This window comes from Rattus rattus, chromosome 8 (assembly GCF_011064425.1).
Source record: "Rattus rattus isolate New Zealand chromosome 8, Rrattus_CSIRO_v1, whole genome shotgun sequence".
In the NCBI taxonomy this organism is placed as follows: Eukaryota; Metazoa; Chordata; class Mammalia; order Rodentia; family Muridae; genus Rattus; species Rattus rattus.
This window is the reverse complement of record NC_046161.1, coordinates 45,335,389-45,349,520: the sequence shown is the minus strand read 5'-3', so window position 1 is coordinate 45,349,520 and position 14,132 is coordinate 45,335,389. Positions and strand designations below refer to the sequence as shown.

Genomic DNA, 14,132 nt, shown 5'->3' with positions numbered 1-14,132 from the left:
GGGAAAGGCAATATATTTCCCTAAAGCCAAGCTGAACAACAGCAAAGTGCTTCAAGGCATACCAAGGTGTTGGTGCAGGGTGTCCTCAAGACCATCACAAAGTAGCAGCGCCTAAGCTGTGTTTCCAGGACACTGAGTAGCAGCTGGTCCTGACCCCTGAAACCCTGTCTGGGAGCACACAATAATGCCTTCTCAAAGTGCCCCGATGGCCTGCGGTTAGAGTGCTCAGGGCTACAGCAGGAGGCCCATCCCAGTGGAGGCTGAAGCAGAAACCAGGGAGCAACAGGAACTCAGGCCCTGAGCTGGGAAGCCAGGCTCTTCCTGCACAGGCTCCAGGAGGACCTCCGATCTGCTCTGCTATAGTGGTTCCTTTGACTGCCACTGTGTTGTACCGAGCTTATGGAGGGTTGCACACTGGGAAATTTCATATAGGGTTTAGACCTTTTTAAAGATGCACAACAAAAGAACTGTTGTGTGCCCTGTGAGGTGGTAATGTGTGCCTTCCCCCACCTCACCACACTGTTTTTTCCATAGGGACCCAGCTTTCCACTTGTGTCCTTCCTAAATCCAAAGGCTCTTCCTTCCGTCTATTCTCACCATGTGGGATCAGAATTCTTAATTTCATTAGTTTTGATTTGTACGAAATGTTCAGGTATTATAGCAATATTCAAAGAACCACAGATGTGTTAGCCATTTACGAGAAAAGCTTAACCCTTTAACTCACTCTGAAAAATAGATGCTATACCTAGTCAACCAGATATCTAGAAGTAACTAGTAATCTGTCGTTTGCACAGTGACATCCAGGTGTTACAAACTCAGTATTATTTATAAAAATTATAATTTCTATTCTTTAGAGTGGCTTGTCCAATCAGCAGATGAATGCACTAAGCACAAAGCGTCTTCCTTAAAGCACAAGAAGAGAGCTACTTCACTGATGCTGCATCTAGAAACACCTATAAGTTGCCTTTCCTCTCTGTAGTAAGTGTCCAGGCAGGCAAGGGAAGACTAGGCATGGGAAGTCTCCGGAGAGCCATCCTGGCCCACAGCCCAGCCCAGCCCCTGCCAGTGTTGGTGACTCAAGCAGTCTTGAGGCTGTCCAGAGACTGTACTTGTTGGGCGCCCCACTGGTGCCAGGCTGCTTTGGAAATGCACTCTGGGGGTTGGGGATTTAGCTCAGTGGTAGAGCGCTTGCCTAGGAAGCACAAGGCCCTGGGTTCAGTCCCCAGCTCCAAAAAAAAAAAAAAAGGAAATGCACTCTGCTTGGAATTGGGCTGTGGGTTACAGCAGGAGTGGATAGCAGGAGGGACTGTCGTTTTTGTGATTTAGTAACTGAAAATCCAGTAAGGATAACTTGTGTTTCTTTTATTGATTCTGTTCCTCCTCGTGCTTAAGATTGATGATTTCATTGGAGAGATCATTTCATTAAGATCTCTGATATGTTTAAAGCTTTGCAAAATAAGCCAAGTTATAAAGCGGGGCTTGATTTGTTTAGACTGAAGGAGAATGTTTTCCCAAAATATACTGCAGAAGTGCTGTAATATTGACGAAATGAAAATGCCTTCCAGATTGAAAATGGGGGCCGCTCATTTCAGGACTGCAGGAACAGACCGCAACAGATTGGCATAAACCCCTGCCCCCCAACAGGCTGTGGGCTGCTTAGCCCAGGAGACCTAGCAGCTATGGCAGGACAGTTAGGCGACAGATGAGGGGCTGCGGAGAGGCTGTCAGAAGGTTAAAGGCTGCAGAGAGAAGTTGGGAACCTCATCAGCGGCCAAGCCTGTTAGGCACTGACACAGAGAGGAGGTGAGGACAGTCGCCTGGTGAAGACCAAGAATCATCCAGCCGGAACCAGTCGTAAGCTCCCATTTTCTCCTTCCTCAGTTTCAAGTAGACATCCCTAGTTCCACGGCTACCTTTATTTCATGAGATGGAGGCTGGTGAGAGTAGCCGAGCTCTCCGCTCATCAGATTGTTTCCGTGTCTGCCCCTAACTAGTGACCCATGGAAGCTTGCAAGTCGTTTCTCCTCACAAGTACTAAAGTAACACTAAAGCGGCTTAGGCCCACTCTTGTGGAGAGGCAGCTTTGAAATACTGACGTGTTTGCCTGTCGGTTCACATCAGCAGTGTGTACACTACTGTATAGTAACCCTTAGCTTTGTTATCTTGTAAACGAGCCTCTCCAAAGAGACTGGTGATTCAAACATGAGGTAAAATTTTCATTCAGCAAAAAGTGCAATATGTGTGGTACTCTTTTATTTTTTGCTTATGGTCTTTTGTTATCCGTGGGTATTATTACTCTGTGCTTTGGGGGAAATGCTTTAGTTTTGCAATTTCCGATTGGGCAAGTGCGTCTCTAGTATTTACATGCAACTGACATGCTGGTCCCTGTAAGGCAAAGAGAGGGTGTTAATACAACAGAAAAGCAACGGATATGGGGTCCCACTCTATTCCCAGGGAGCTGCCTGACCAGCACCAGCCCTCATCCTGCCCCTGGCATGGCCTGCCTGAACTCTGCCACCTTAGGAAAAAAGATGGGGGCAGTTCTGTGTGTCCATGACCCTCTAGAATCTACCCAGTGGGAGACAATGAGGGCCCAGGGAAAGCCCTTGGAAGTGATGGGAGGTATAAGAGCTGGTCTGAACAAAGCCCTTCCTCTTGCTTTGCATCCTAGGAAAAAGGAAGCCAAGGTCTCTTTATCCCAAAAATCGAGAACTCAGAAATATTTAAACTGGGTCCTGGTGTCAGGGAGGGAGGACTTCAACCTCTGCCTCTCATGCTCCCTCCTAACTTTTGTAATTGAGTTACTGCATTGTTACAGGACCCCCCACTCTGTACGCACCCCCTCCTTCCCCCTGTTGGACAATTCACCCTGTGGAGTAGCACCCTCTGCCCTGCCCCAGAGCTCTGTTAAATAGGATAGTCATCACAGACCCCTCTACCTATACCCTAGGAGCACCACACCTAAGACAGGGCTACTAGGACTGGGGAAAGGGTATGCTCTCGGCTGGAGAGAGACCATGTGGTGAACCAGAAACTGAAGGAGCTAAAAGCAGCAGCTTCTAGGCCAGCTGATCAAGGACCCCGGGTGTGCCAGCAGCTCAGGACATGGGACCCATTGGGCTCTCCTTCCTCTGCAGGTTCTCCAGCCTCTAATCAAGCCTGCTTCTTAAATCTATCAGGATCAGAGTTTCTCCAGTCTGGATTACACTCATGCCAACAGTGAGTTAAGTTCCCTGTTGGTTTACAGAAAAGTCATAGCCCAGGTGCCTTTTTCACATTCCTCCTCCTCTAGAGACAGTGTGTAGTGTTCCTTGATGACAGTGATCGAAGTGGCAGTCGCAGAGTCCCTGTGCCAGGGCTGACCTTTGCTGTGTTTGTGCCCCTAAGCTGGGCCACTGCTACTGCCTCCTTGGAAGCCACACAAGCCGCTCCTTCTCTCTGTGCCTAGACATCAAAGGTAGAAACTGGAGAACAGGTAGTAAGTTGGAGTCATTGTCCAGGCAGGGACCTTTGTCATTTTGTTGGTTCCCTGGCTCGGGAGCTCAGAGAAGTGAGAGATTCCATGACTTTCCCACCATTTCCCTGGCATGTGAGTGAGATACCTACCGACCGACCCTTCAAAGGTTCTGTGGGCCCTGGAGTCTCTGGCCTCCCAACACCTTCTCGCTGATTGCTTGAGCCATTTTCATCGGTTCCAACAGCCTGGCTGATTCTGGAAGACTCCCAGCATTCCTAGTTGCACCACATCATCTGTCCACATTTTATGTGAGCAAATTGGGGCAAATGTCTGCACTGATTGACAGACAGCTTAGGCAAGTGTGGTTCTTACGAGTCCCGAGTCCCGAGTCCCCGTTTATTCAGCTTGTCTGCCCATATTCACAGCAATTTACCAAGCACTTCCGAGTGCTTGCTTAGATCCCTCAACACTTCTGTAAGCTTAGCTAGAGAGAGTCTGTCCATGTTTCTGAGAAAAGCAAAGCTCTTAAGGATACATGACTTAGGGGGTTGGGGATTTAGCTCAGTGGTAGAGCGCTTGCCTAGGAAGCGCAAGGCCCTGGGTTCGGTCCCCAGCTCTGGAAAAAAAAGAACCAAAAAAAAAAAAAGGATACATGACTTAGCTGAGGGCACAGAGCTCAGAAGTGGAGGTAGCAGGGTCAAGCTCCTTCCTTGCCTGGCTTTTGGCTTGTGTTGGAGCCCTGCCCCCACAACTGCAGCCTCCATAGATGCCTGGCTCTAGGTGCCCTTGAGTGATAACTGCAGCCATCTGGGTGACTTGCCCCTCCTTTATTTCCAAAGGGCAAAAAGGGACCACTACTTCGTCAACAGAGTCAACTCGAGAGAAGATAGATGCCCAGAGAATCATGAACTCAACCTTTATCCTAAAGGGAAGGCACTAGAACACCTTTTTTTTTAAGCTTTTTTTTTTTTTTTTTTTTTTGAAACACTATGTAGCCCAGGCTGTCCTGGCACTCACTCTGTAGAGCAGACTAGCCTCAAACTCAGAGATGCTCTTGCCTCTGCCTCCAAGTGCTGGGAGTAAAGGAATATGTCACTATGCCCATTGAATTTCTTTACAATTAAGTCCTGACAAGTAGGAAGGCTTATTCGACACTTTCAGGATTACAAAATGGTAACATGCTTGATGGTAGAATGCTAGGACTTTTCAGAACCAAAATGGGCGAGTAAGGGTAGCTTTAAAAATAGAAGTACAAACAGCATCCCGTGGATGGCGTAGTGTTGCATTTCCAAGTACAGATAACTGATGCCTACACGCCAGGATTTGCTCAGTCACGGAAATTCAAGTGGTGAGGCACCCTCAGTGCTACTCATGGTTTGAGAACGAGAAAAGGAGAAAGCAGCAGGAAGGGGGCCACCTACAGGGTGGCCTCTGGGGGACTGCAGCTGTGATAGAGTGCTAGAGACTGTGTGCACTTTCTAGAAAGGCCAGGCCGTTTGCTTATTGCAGAAAGAACAGCTGGATTCACTCGCTCGGTGACTTAATCTGTCTGTAGTCAGTTTTTTCTTTTGTACTTTTTAATTACTAAGAGAAATTTGGCAACTTCAACAGCTTTGGTATTTTGTGTGCAAATCATAATAGCTCCAGTGTGAAAAATCAAAGTGTCACCTGTCACTCAGTGTTAGGAAATTGCCTAAAATACAGTTTAATAAATGATCTTTGTACCAAATGGTTATGTAAATGGAGTTAATTTTCTGCAAGGAAAATGTACTGTTTTTATGTTTCCAACCCTCCTGAATTAAAATAAAAACACCTTGTTTTCTAAAGGCCTTGTGATATGAATATCAGACTCATATGAGTATAGGAAGGACTATACCTCACTGAGCAGTGGGTAGAGTTATCAAACTGTGGAAGGTGGCTGTGTTCTCTGAGCCCTGGTGCTCATTTCAAGCTACAGAAAAGACAGTGGATAATATGTTCTCATTGACGTCAGCAGGGTAAATAATACCTCGCCCTAAATTGCCTGAGTACACGTTAGCCACTACAGATGGCTGATGGAAACAGTGCTAAGCACAGCCTGCAGTGTCAGGGCCTCACTGAGCCTGGTTAATGCTCTTGGTGTAGTGTCAAGACAAAGCCATCACTGCAGTCTACACAGGAAGAGGAAAAAGACAAGCACACTGTGCTCTAGTTCAGCTCCCCCAGAGCAAGTAATACAGGAAGGCCAGCAAAGAGCGCTGTTATTAGTCAGTGTCACTTCTGGGGTCTGTGAATGGGGCATGAACGACACACACACACACACACACACACACACACACACACACACACACACACACACACACCCAAGAACTTCTCACAAGGACAGACATCCTTAGGTAATAACCTTTTGACCTTGAAGTTCTGGATAATCCCCTTAGCCAAGCTAGACTTGTAAGACCTAAGTAAGTAAGAGGGCAGGATCAGATCCTGCTTTCTGGCAGTGAGTGCAGATGAGATTTGGTTTCCATTACTTAAGCCATTCCCCTGGGCCAATATTATATAGAACAGAACTGCAACAGCTCTCAAACTGAGGCAAGCCCAGTGGATGTGAGGGTGTGTATAAGACTAGAAGCCAGGAACCCTCACTGCGCGTGTGCACAGTTCTGACCTCCCTCGAGTAGCTCTTCTTCGGAAGAGAATTTAGTACAAGTTTCTTTTCTTTCCCCAATTTCAGTGCCTGCTTAGCAAACTTTACCTTTGCCCACTGATCCACTGAATGAATCCATCATTGTAATGTTCTCATAGGTAATCGCCCAAGCCTCCCCAAAGTCTAAGGACACCCTTCACTTCCATGCCAAGTGAAAGCCCTATGAAGAACAATAAAGAATAGGCCATAGAGGCCAGAGCACTACCCTGTGGCCTCTGCTTGACCAGCTTGGGAACACAGCAGGCAGCAGTAAGCACATTTCCAAAACCTCTAGCCATCCTGTGCCCAGTGCTGACAAGCCGAGCGAGGCTTCCTTCCTAGGAGCGGTCCTTTCCTCCCTTCCCCATGCCTTGAATTGTGGGATCAGAGTCCTTGGATATGCAGGGAGCTCTCTGGACTCTTCCCCAGAAACCTCACCTACAGAAAGAAGCTCAGTTTCTAGAGGAATGCATCCAGGATCCAGAGGCTCGCCCTGGGCCAATGGGAAAAGCCCTTACTCTGACAGTGACACCTGTATCCGAGGGGTGCTCATACTTGCAAGTGGGTCCAGGAAAGGAGGAATCCAAGATCAGCCTGCAGTTCCCAGGAGCAAGACTGGCTTTGACCACTCAAGTTATTTTTTTTAATCTTGGTATTGAATGTTTTTAATTTTAGTGTATGGAATGATGGGTTTTACTTTGACATCTTCATACCTACGTGTCCAGTTCTCCCCTAATATCCACCCTATTACCCCATTTGCCATCCCTCCCATAATGTATGGACCACGTCATGAGCTTGCATGGCATAATTATGTGGGGCCACGCTAATCTGCCTGTGTTGTTCCAGTGTTAGGAACTATTTTGCCTACACAAGCACTGTGCACTAAGTGTCCGGAGCTGTGTGGCCACACAGGAACTCTCACACAGACCACACTTGTTCCACCTCGGGCTCGTTACAGCACAGCTCTGCCCTTCCACTGTGCCTCCAGCCAGGGGTTCCAAAGGCTGAACAGCTCTTGAGCAATGAGTACGATACATAGAATCCAGTGATAGGGGTCTTGAGTGAACTGGAGTGGATACAACTGCACCTCAAACATGGAGCTGTCATCAGTGACACACCTGCCACAATCCAGGCACAGAATGTGACCACAGATCACTGAGGCTGAGCCTGAGAGGTCAGGCGGAGTGGGGAGCTTGCCTTGGCCGAAGGAGTCTGTTTGCTGAGTTCCTCTGTATCTATGGTTACAGAGCCAGGGAGCCCTGCTTTGTATGTTTCTGACAGGATTTCCCAAGGACTGCTGGACTGACCTCAGCTGGCAATGAGGGGGTAAAACAAGCAAAGCACCTAAGTGGGTGAGTAATGACTGCAGAGGCACAGACTGCCCCAGCGCCAAGCCCCCAAAGCTGCCTGGGCAGAAAGGTCAGAAAATTCAAAGCCCAGAGAAAATGAGGCAGTTGGGTGTTGAACCTTTGGAACTGAGTCACTCCCTCCACAGATAGGCTTTGAAAGCTTCTTCCTCTCTTCCTCTCTACTCATTCCCCAAAGATGGAGTAACAGAGACTGAGCACCTGAGGACTCTGACCCCCAAGATGTCCCACCAAGCTGATGGGATGGGGTACAGCAGAGGTAAGAGGAGACAAAGCCTCCCTACAAAGCAGGCCAGGCAAGGGATCCAGTTCATTGCCTGTGTCCAGCCTGAGACCCACTGCAGGTCACCACAGAAACCCAAGAGTTTAGTCATCAAAGTGAGGGCCAAAGGGCAGGCAGGCAGTTGGAGGGGTCCCGGGAAATGAAGGGCCAGTGTAAGGTGAGACTTGGGAAAGGAGAGGCCAGCTCCCCAGTCCAACCCGGTGGGTAGACAGGCAGTGCAGGTGAGTAGTGCCACCCCTCCCTGCCAGAGACAGAGCAGGTCCCTAGGCCTGCCACCAACTTATGCAGGTCACTAAGGGCTCATTGTCCCCATCCGAGATGGGAACAGCCTGACTCAGCTCCTCCCTTTAACATGGAAACGTTAAGATTCCACCAACTGCCCTTGGCTGCTTGTCACAATACTCTGTCTGACCCTAGGTAGAAAATGGTTATGCAGTTGCCTGTGGAGTTTTGTCTCACTGGTTGAAAGATGATTACCCTCACTGGCAACTTAGCCCTGAGATCTTTGAAGCTTTGGCAGTGAGTTCTGGGCAGCACTGGTCATGAGTGCCACGATGTCAGACTGGCTCTAAGAATCTGAGGGCTCATTGAAACTGTCCCCTGGACTGGATTTGGAATCACAGGAGAAGTACTCAGCATCTGTCTGTGAGGAAGTTTCCAAAAGTGTTTAAGTATGGAGGGAAGAGCCATCCTGAATGTGGGTGACCACACCATAGGTGGGTGTCTTGAATAAATAAAATGAGAAAAGGAAGCCAAGCAGGGAATCGGTGTTCACCGATGTGACAGACACAATGTGACTATCCACATGGACTGTCCCCTCAAGCTGTGAACCAGTCTAAACACTTAGGTGGCTTTAGTCAGGTTTTCTGGTCACAGTGGCACAAGCCCTGTCTAGGCAGCCTTTTCCTGTCTTTGAAGTAATTAAACTCATGCATATAGAAAGCCTGGGGGAGTCTTTCTGCACAGACAATCCTCAGGCCTCAGGGATCCATAGGACACCAGGGCCTAGGGACCTGCTCTAGCTGGCCTGTGACCGGTCCCTTTACTTCTGTGTTTACCTCTAACCTATCAGTAGCCTCTGGGATCCACCTTCCTTAGCTAGGGTGCTCTGGAGATGGTTGCACCTCCTTGGGCTTTCATATGACTGTACTTGGGTGGGCCTCCTGAATTCTAGTCTTTTGGGGTTCAAGACTAATCCTCTAGCCAGGCAGTTAAACCCCTACCCTTCAAGCAGCCACAGCCAGGGCCTAAGAGTTGCCCTTCATATCCTCTGGCAGCCATGTATCTCTCAGTCTGGGGAATAAACCAACTGCCTACCAGAACTGAACTTCCTCTCAGGTCACCAAGTGCTGGCTTAGATCCTAGAAGAGGACAAATGCCAGGAGACACAGACCAAGAGACCTTTGGGGCCCAGAAACTAAGTGGAAGAAACAGAGAAAAGAGCAAGCCAGCGACAGGGAAGGTGGACTCTTAGCTGAGACTCCGTGCAGGGACTGGGCCCTGCTCAGTGTCTATACAGGACAGACTGTCCAGGGAGAGAGAAGAGGAGGAGTGTGGGTTTTCAACACAGTGTCTGCACCCAATTATTTCTGGATGTTTCACTGGATTTGAGTCTCCAGACCTGGGCTCAGTGAGGAGACTGAATGTCCCTCACAGCTGCTCCTTCCTCAACAACAAGACTGACATCACTGTAGTCAGGGAAATAGTGTTTTCATTAAAATCACGTGACAGCTCCTTCATGAGTCAATAAACCAATCCACTGTTAACCCTCGCCTGACAGTCCTGCCAGCAGCTGTGGTCAGAGGGCAACCTCTACCCTGGAGGGAGTGGCTGGGCCAACCTGGAGGCAGCAGTGTGATCAGTGGCCCCGCCGTTCCCTGGCAGCTCCTGCATTTGAGAATGATTCATCACGCACAAAGGCCGTGCAGACTTCCAAGAGCCTCTCTCCATGACTGAAGCAACATCCACCCTTCACCAGGAGGAAGCCTGGGCTGCTTGCTTGGACCAAGCAGCAGGCACAGCCTTACGACGTCAGATGACTCCATTAGGGCTTTGAGGCCAGTCAAGAACTAAGTTCCCAGAGTTCTCCTTATGAGGACAGATCAACTGGCATACAGCATAGGAAAGGGTTAAGAACAACTGGGTTGCAACTGGATGGCTTCCTGGATCACTAACTTGGCTCTAGGTCCCTGACGTGAAACACTGCCCAGCAAAAGCAAAGTCCTTTCCATTTTGCCCCCAGAGCATTTGCTTGAAGTGAAACAAAAGCAAGGCGGGCTCCCTGAGTCACAGAGAAGGGAATTTTGTGGATAAAATGAGCTGCAGCCTCAGAGGAACAGCACAGCTGGCTTCTGAGGAAGGTTCCCAACCACAAATGTGTCCAAGGTAAACATGTGCCGCAAAGGTATCTGGTTAAACGCTTGACGAGGGGTGGCAGTAAAGGAAGCTCAGGAAATGACAGCTAATGCTGTCCTCAGCCAGAGTTCTTCAGAGCTGACTTAGTCAGCTGGGGCAGGGGGCAGATGTCTCAGTGGTGAGGGCTCTCAGCTCAGGAACGCTCCTAAGTGGTCCTGAGTATGTTGGAAAATGGAACAGCTCCTTTTAAGAAAGGTGTGGCTCGGGCCCCTAAGAATCAGTTCTACTACTCCAGCCAGGTCTCCCCTTCCAGTGAAATTCTACAGAGCTGTCAAACGGACGTAAAGAGCTGGCGTCTCGGGCATCTGCCAGGCTGAGGTTGCTGAGGCTTTGGAAGCAGCACTCGGCCAGCACTTTCTCCCACCACACAGCACTGGTGGGACTGCCGAAACCAGAGACAGCTGGCCAACTCAGGCAGGGGACAGCAGTGTGCACAGACACAGAAAGGCAAGCGTTCAGAGCAGGAAACACTGCTTGGCCTCCATTTGAGTCAAGTGAAGAGCCAGGTGATTTAAAGACCCTTTTTGTCAGCGGATGATCACACAAATGCACTGGAGTGTGTGAGTGCCGACCTCTTGCAGTCACTGGATCTAACCTGGCAGCAGTACCAGGCAGCTCAGGCCGTCCACTCCTAACATTTATTTTACATCTTAGCCACCCTTCTATCACTGGCCCTGAGGACACAGCTGGGGCCCCGGTGACTGCTGAAGGAGAATTCTGCGTCTTCTTCATACGGTTGTAGAAGGCAAAATGGGCTTGTAGAACATCCAGGAAAAAAACATCAGGCATGGACTCTTCGTCCCTAAATAGAACCATGCCGGTAACTTCCCAGCCTGTGAAGAAAGTTTACCAGCTCTTCCAGTCTACCCTTTTGTTACACGGGTCTCGTCTCAGACTGTGGAAGATTCAAGACCCCAAACCACACATCTGAATGAGACCACCACACCACAAAGTTAGTAGAACAGAGCAAGACTCTACACTCTTCTACCCTTGAGCCAGGGCAGGTGTGGGAACTGCTGCTCTGCCCACCTTGCTGTGACTCCCTATAGCAGCAGCTCTGCTGGCTACCCTCAGCCCAGAAAGGACAGGGCTCTGGCCCCAAGTTTCAGGGGCACTTACCTTCCCAGTGTCCTCTCCAGGCACTTGGGGTCTCAGGAAGAAATTCTTGTCAACCCCAGGGGTGCTGGGCTCTTCACTGTCCTTCACAGGAAAATCTAGCTTCCTCAGCCTTTGTGCCACCACTGGAGATATAGACAGCAATGCTGTGACCGTCCCTGACCAGGGCACATCCCTCCCAAGCCACCTGTGCCTCCCAGCTATGATGCCCTCAGCTGCCCTAGCACCATGGTGGGCCACAACACAAGCTTCTGCGCAACTGTGCAGAGAAAGCCAGCCTTCGCCAGTACCTTTCTTGCTCCAATCACACCCTGGGATCTAACTGGGGGTTCCCCCACACCTTGGTCATAGGTAGCCTGCAGGGAGGGCCCTGAGCCAACAGAAGACCTAGCTCCTTTCAGACTTGATCACGGCAGTTAAGGACAACTCCCAACAAAGAAATGGCTTGGCTTTTCTTCCCAGTGAGTGCTTCATCCCCAGAAGATTTCCATGTCAACTGAACATGACGTTATTTCCTGGAAACAGCAGGTCCACAGAGGCAGATGAGGAACAGTAAAGGCTATTCTGGGTACAGAAGAAGACTGAAGGTTTGTGAGGGAAGAGAAAGACAAGCCAGGAAATGGGCAGAAAGGAGGAGGAGAGCAGTGAGAACATGGGCTGGGGGACCTTCTATGCAGCTGACATTCCAGAGAAAGGACAGCCAGCATATTAGGGATAGAAGCAGAGGCCCTGACCTACCATCCCCAGTGTGATGGACTCAAGGATTCTGTGAGGAACACAAGGGGTACGGAGGTTAATAAAACAACTCTGGTCAGCTCAGCGGTGTTAGGAAGACACCCTGCTTTTTCTGGGTGTTATGCTTAGGTGAGACCTGTCATGCTGTCTCTTGAATAAAAAGTCCTCCAGCAAACACACTCCTACTTTGAGGCCCATATCACTATAGTCAAGCTTGGTATTTCCGTGAACTGAAGGTTGCCCTTTATTTTGACAAGGCCTCATTCAAAAAAAAAAAAAAAATAGCACATTAATCTGTTTATCCTTATGAAACAAAATCCATCTTCAGGCTCTATTCGTTGGCAGCACATTAGACGCATGAGTCTAGTATTTTGCTCATGATGAAGAAGAGAATCACTAAAGTGAACTCCACTATTAATGGGTCACTTTTAATTGACACAGGATGTGTGTGTTTGTCTTGGCTTTTCCCTTTCCTAACAAGTTGAACAATGGTATAAACTACTTAGATGTAAAACAGTAGCAATGTTCAAGACAACCAGACAATTCCAAAAGAATAATCCCTCAAGCCAGGGGTAGTGGCATGCCTCTCAGCCCAGCACTTGGGAGACAGAGGCAGAACCAGCCTGGTCTATGTAGAGTTCCACGATAGCCAGGGCTACATAGAGAACCTTGTCAAAAAGGAAAAATAATTCCTGGAGCTGGGTACTGGTCTGGACCAGAAATTCTTGCTTCCTAGGAGCAAAGAAGTCATTAATTGTACTAATGAGAGAGTGAGCAGTCTGGTGACTTTGTTCCCGTCAGAGGACACCCTTTAGAAACCACTCAGTGAACTCAGTTTTATGAAGCACCAACAATATATCCCAGACACTGACCCAGGCAGAGGTACAACACAGGACTGAACAGACCAAGCCTGCACCACAGAGCTCCTGGAGAAATCAGGTATAAAAGCTATTATGTAGAGAAAATGGCCAGATTTAAGCTGAAGAGCGATTGCTATGCAGGGTAACTCGAGGGAGTTCACTGCCTACACCAGGAAGAACAGTGAAGCCTCAAATGGCAGCCAGAACAGATTCTGCATGCTGTGTGACCTTATCTGAGAATCAAGGGTCCACTGTCTCTCCCTTCAGTAGTCGCTGGCAGAAAGCTCAATGCACAAGGCTGGGGGAGAGGGACAGGGACACCTGAGTGGCTTATTCCCGAGCGTACCATGTGGCATTTCCAAGCAAAGGTGAGGCAGCTGCCCCAACGCCTGTTCCCACAGTCAAGACAACCCTCTCTCAAATATAAAACTCATTCAAGAGGAGCACGTCTGCAGGTGATGAAAAGAGCAACTGTGAAATTAGATGTTTACAGCAGAGTGATGTGAGGCACTAAATGCTTAGGAAAATATTCAAACCTTGGCCCTAGAAAACATAAAAATGGAAACTAAGTAGCCGGCACTTTACAATGAAGGCACATGGCCTCTGATGGGAACCGTCTGCCCTGCTTCTCTAAGTAGAGAAACTTGAAAGCATTTACACAAACTTGGCTTCAGGTAACTTCTGTTTAATGTACAAAGTTTTGTAGGTATCTTTGGGCCTTCACAAAACAGAACAGGGCTTGTTATATCTAAAAGGATTTGTAAGTAAAATCAACAATTCAGAAACCCAAATGCAAACACCAAACTATGTGATACGAGTGGAGTACTGAGTAAAACTGGCTGCAGTAAAACCCCATTAACTAGGTCCACTCAAGACAGGGAGTCAGATGGAAACATTTAAACTATCCAGAAAAATACTCAGAAAAGGTGTGATGTGTCAGAGCTGCTCCTGGAAGGCCCAGAGCAGGGGACTGGTCCCAGGCATGCCCACCGATAAGGAGATACGCCCTAAATTAGTGTCCGGCAGCCTTCCATAAGCACAATTTGCTTTGGAAAACCCTTCAGCTTGACCTGCCACCTTAAATTTCTGGACAAGTTAATGAAATTTTACTGTAAAAGCAGAAAAATGTTCTAGCATCACCCACACCACAAGGAAACACTGAGCAACCAAACTTCAGTGTGGCAGTGCACAGTGTCGCAACAGCACAATGCTCACTAACATTGCTGGAGGCAAA

The 14,132-nt window shown here is 48.6% G+C and overlaps 2 protein-coding genes across 6 annotated transcripts in view; one reads left to right on the top strand and one right to left on the bottom strand.

Moving 5' to 3' along the window:
* The window catches only part of Sik2 (salt inducible kinase 2), a 96,786-nt gene extending 94,550 nt beyond the window's left edge, over positions 1-2,236 (top strand). For 3 of the 4 annotated variants that reach the window (XM_032909656.1, XM_032909652.1, XM_032909655.1), the window contains one exon: positions 1,566-2,236. In XM_032909656.1, the coding sequence (XP_032765547.1) occupies positions 1,566-1,626 (61 nt within the window). In that variant the 3' untranslated portion in view covers positions 1,627-2,236. Of the gene's footprint in view, positions 1-854; positions 1,144-1,565 lie in introns of those variants that run through there. The other variant, XM_032909654.1, reaches the window with a different exon arrangement.
* Positions 1,436-14,132, bottom strand: part of Ppp2r1b (protein phosphatase 2 scaffold subunit Abeta) — a 32,775-nt gene continuing 20,078 nt past the window's right edge. The window contains exons 15-17 of one of the 2 annotated variants that reach the window (XM_032909657.1): positions 11,307-11,428; positions 3,364-3,444; positions 1,436-2,385 (exon numbers count right to left, since the gene is read on the bottom strand). In XM_032909657.1, the coding sequence (XP_032765548.1) occupies positions 2,293-2,385; positions 3,364-3,444; positions 11,307-11,428 (296 nt within the window). In that variant the 3' untranslated portion in view covers positions 1,436-2,292. Of the gene's footprint in view, positions 2,386-3,363; positions 3,465-11,306; positions 11,429-14,132 lie in introns of those variants that run through there. The other variant, XM_032909658.1, reaches the window with a different exon arrangement.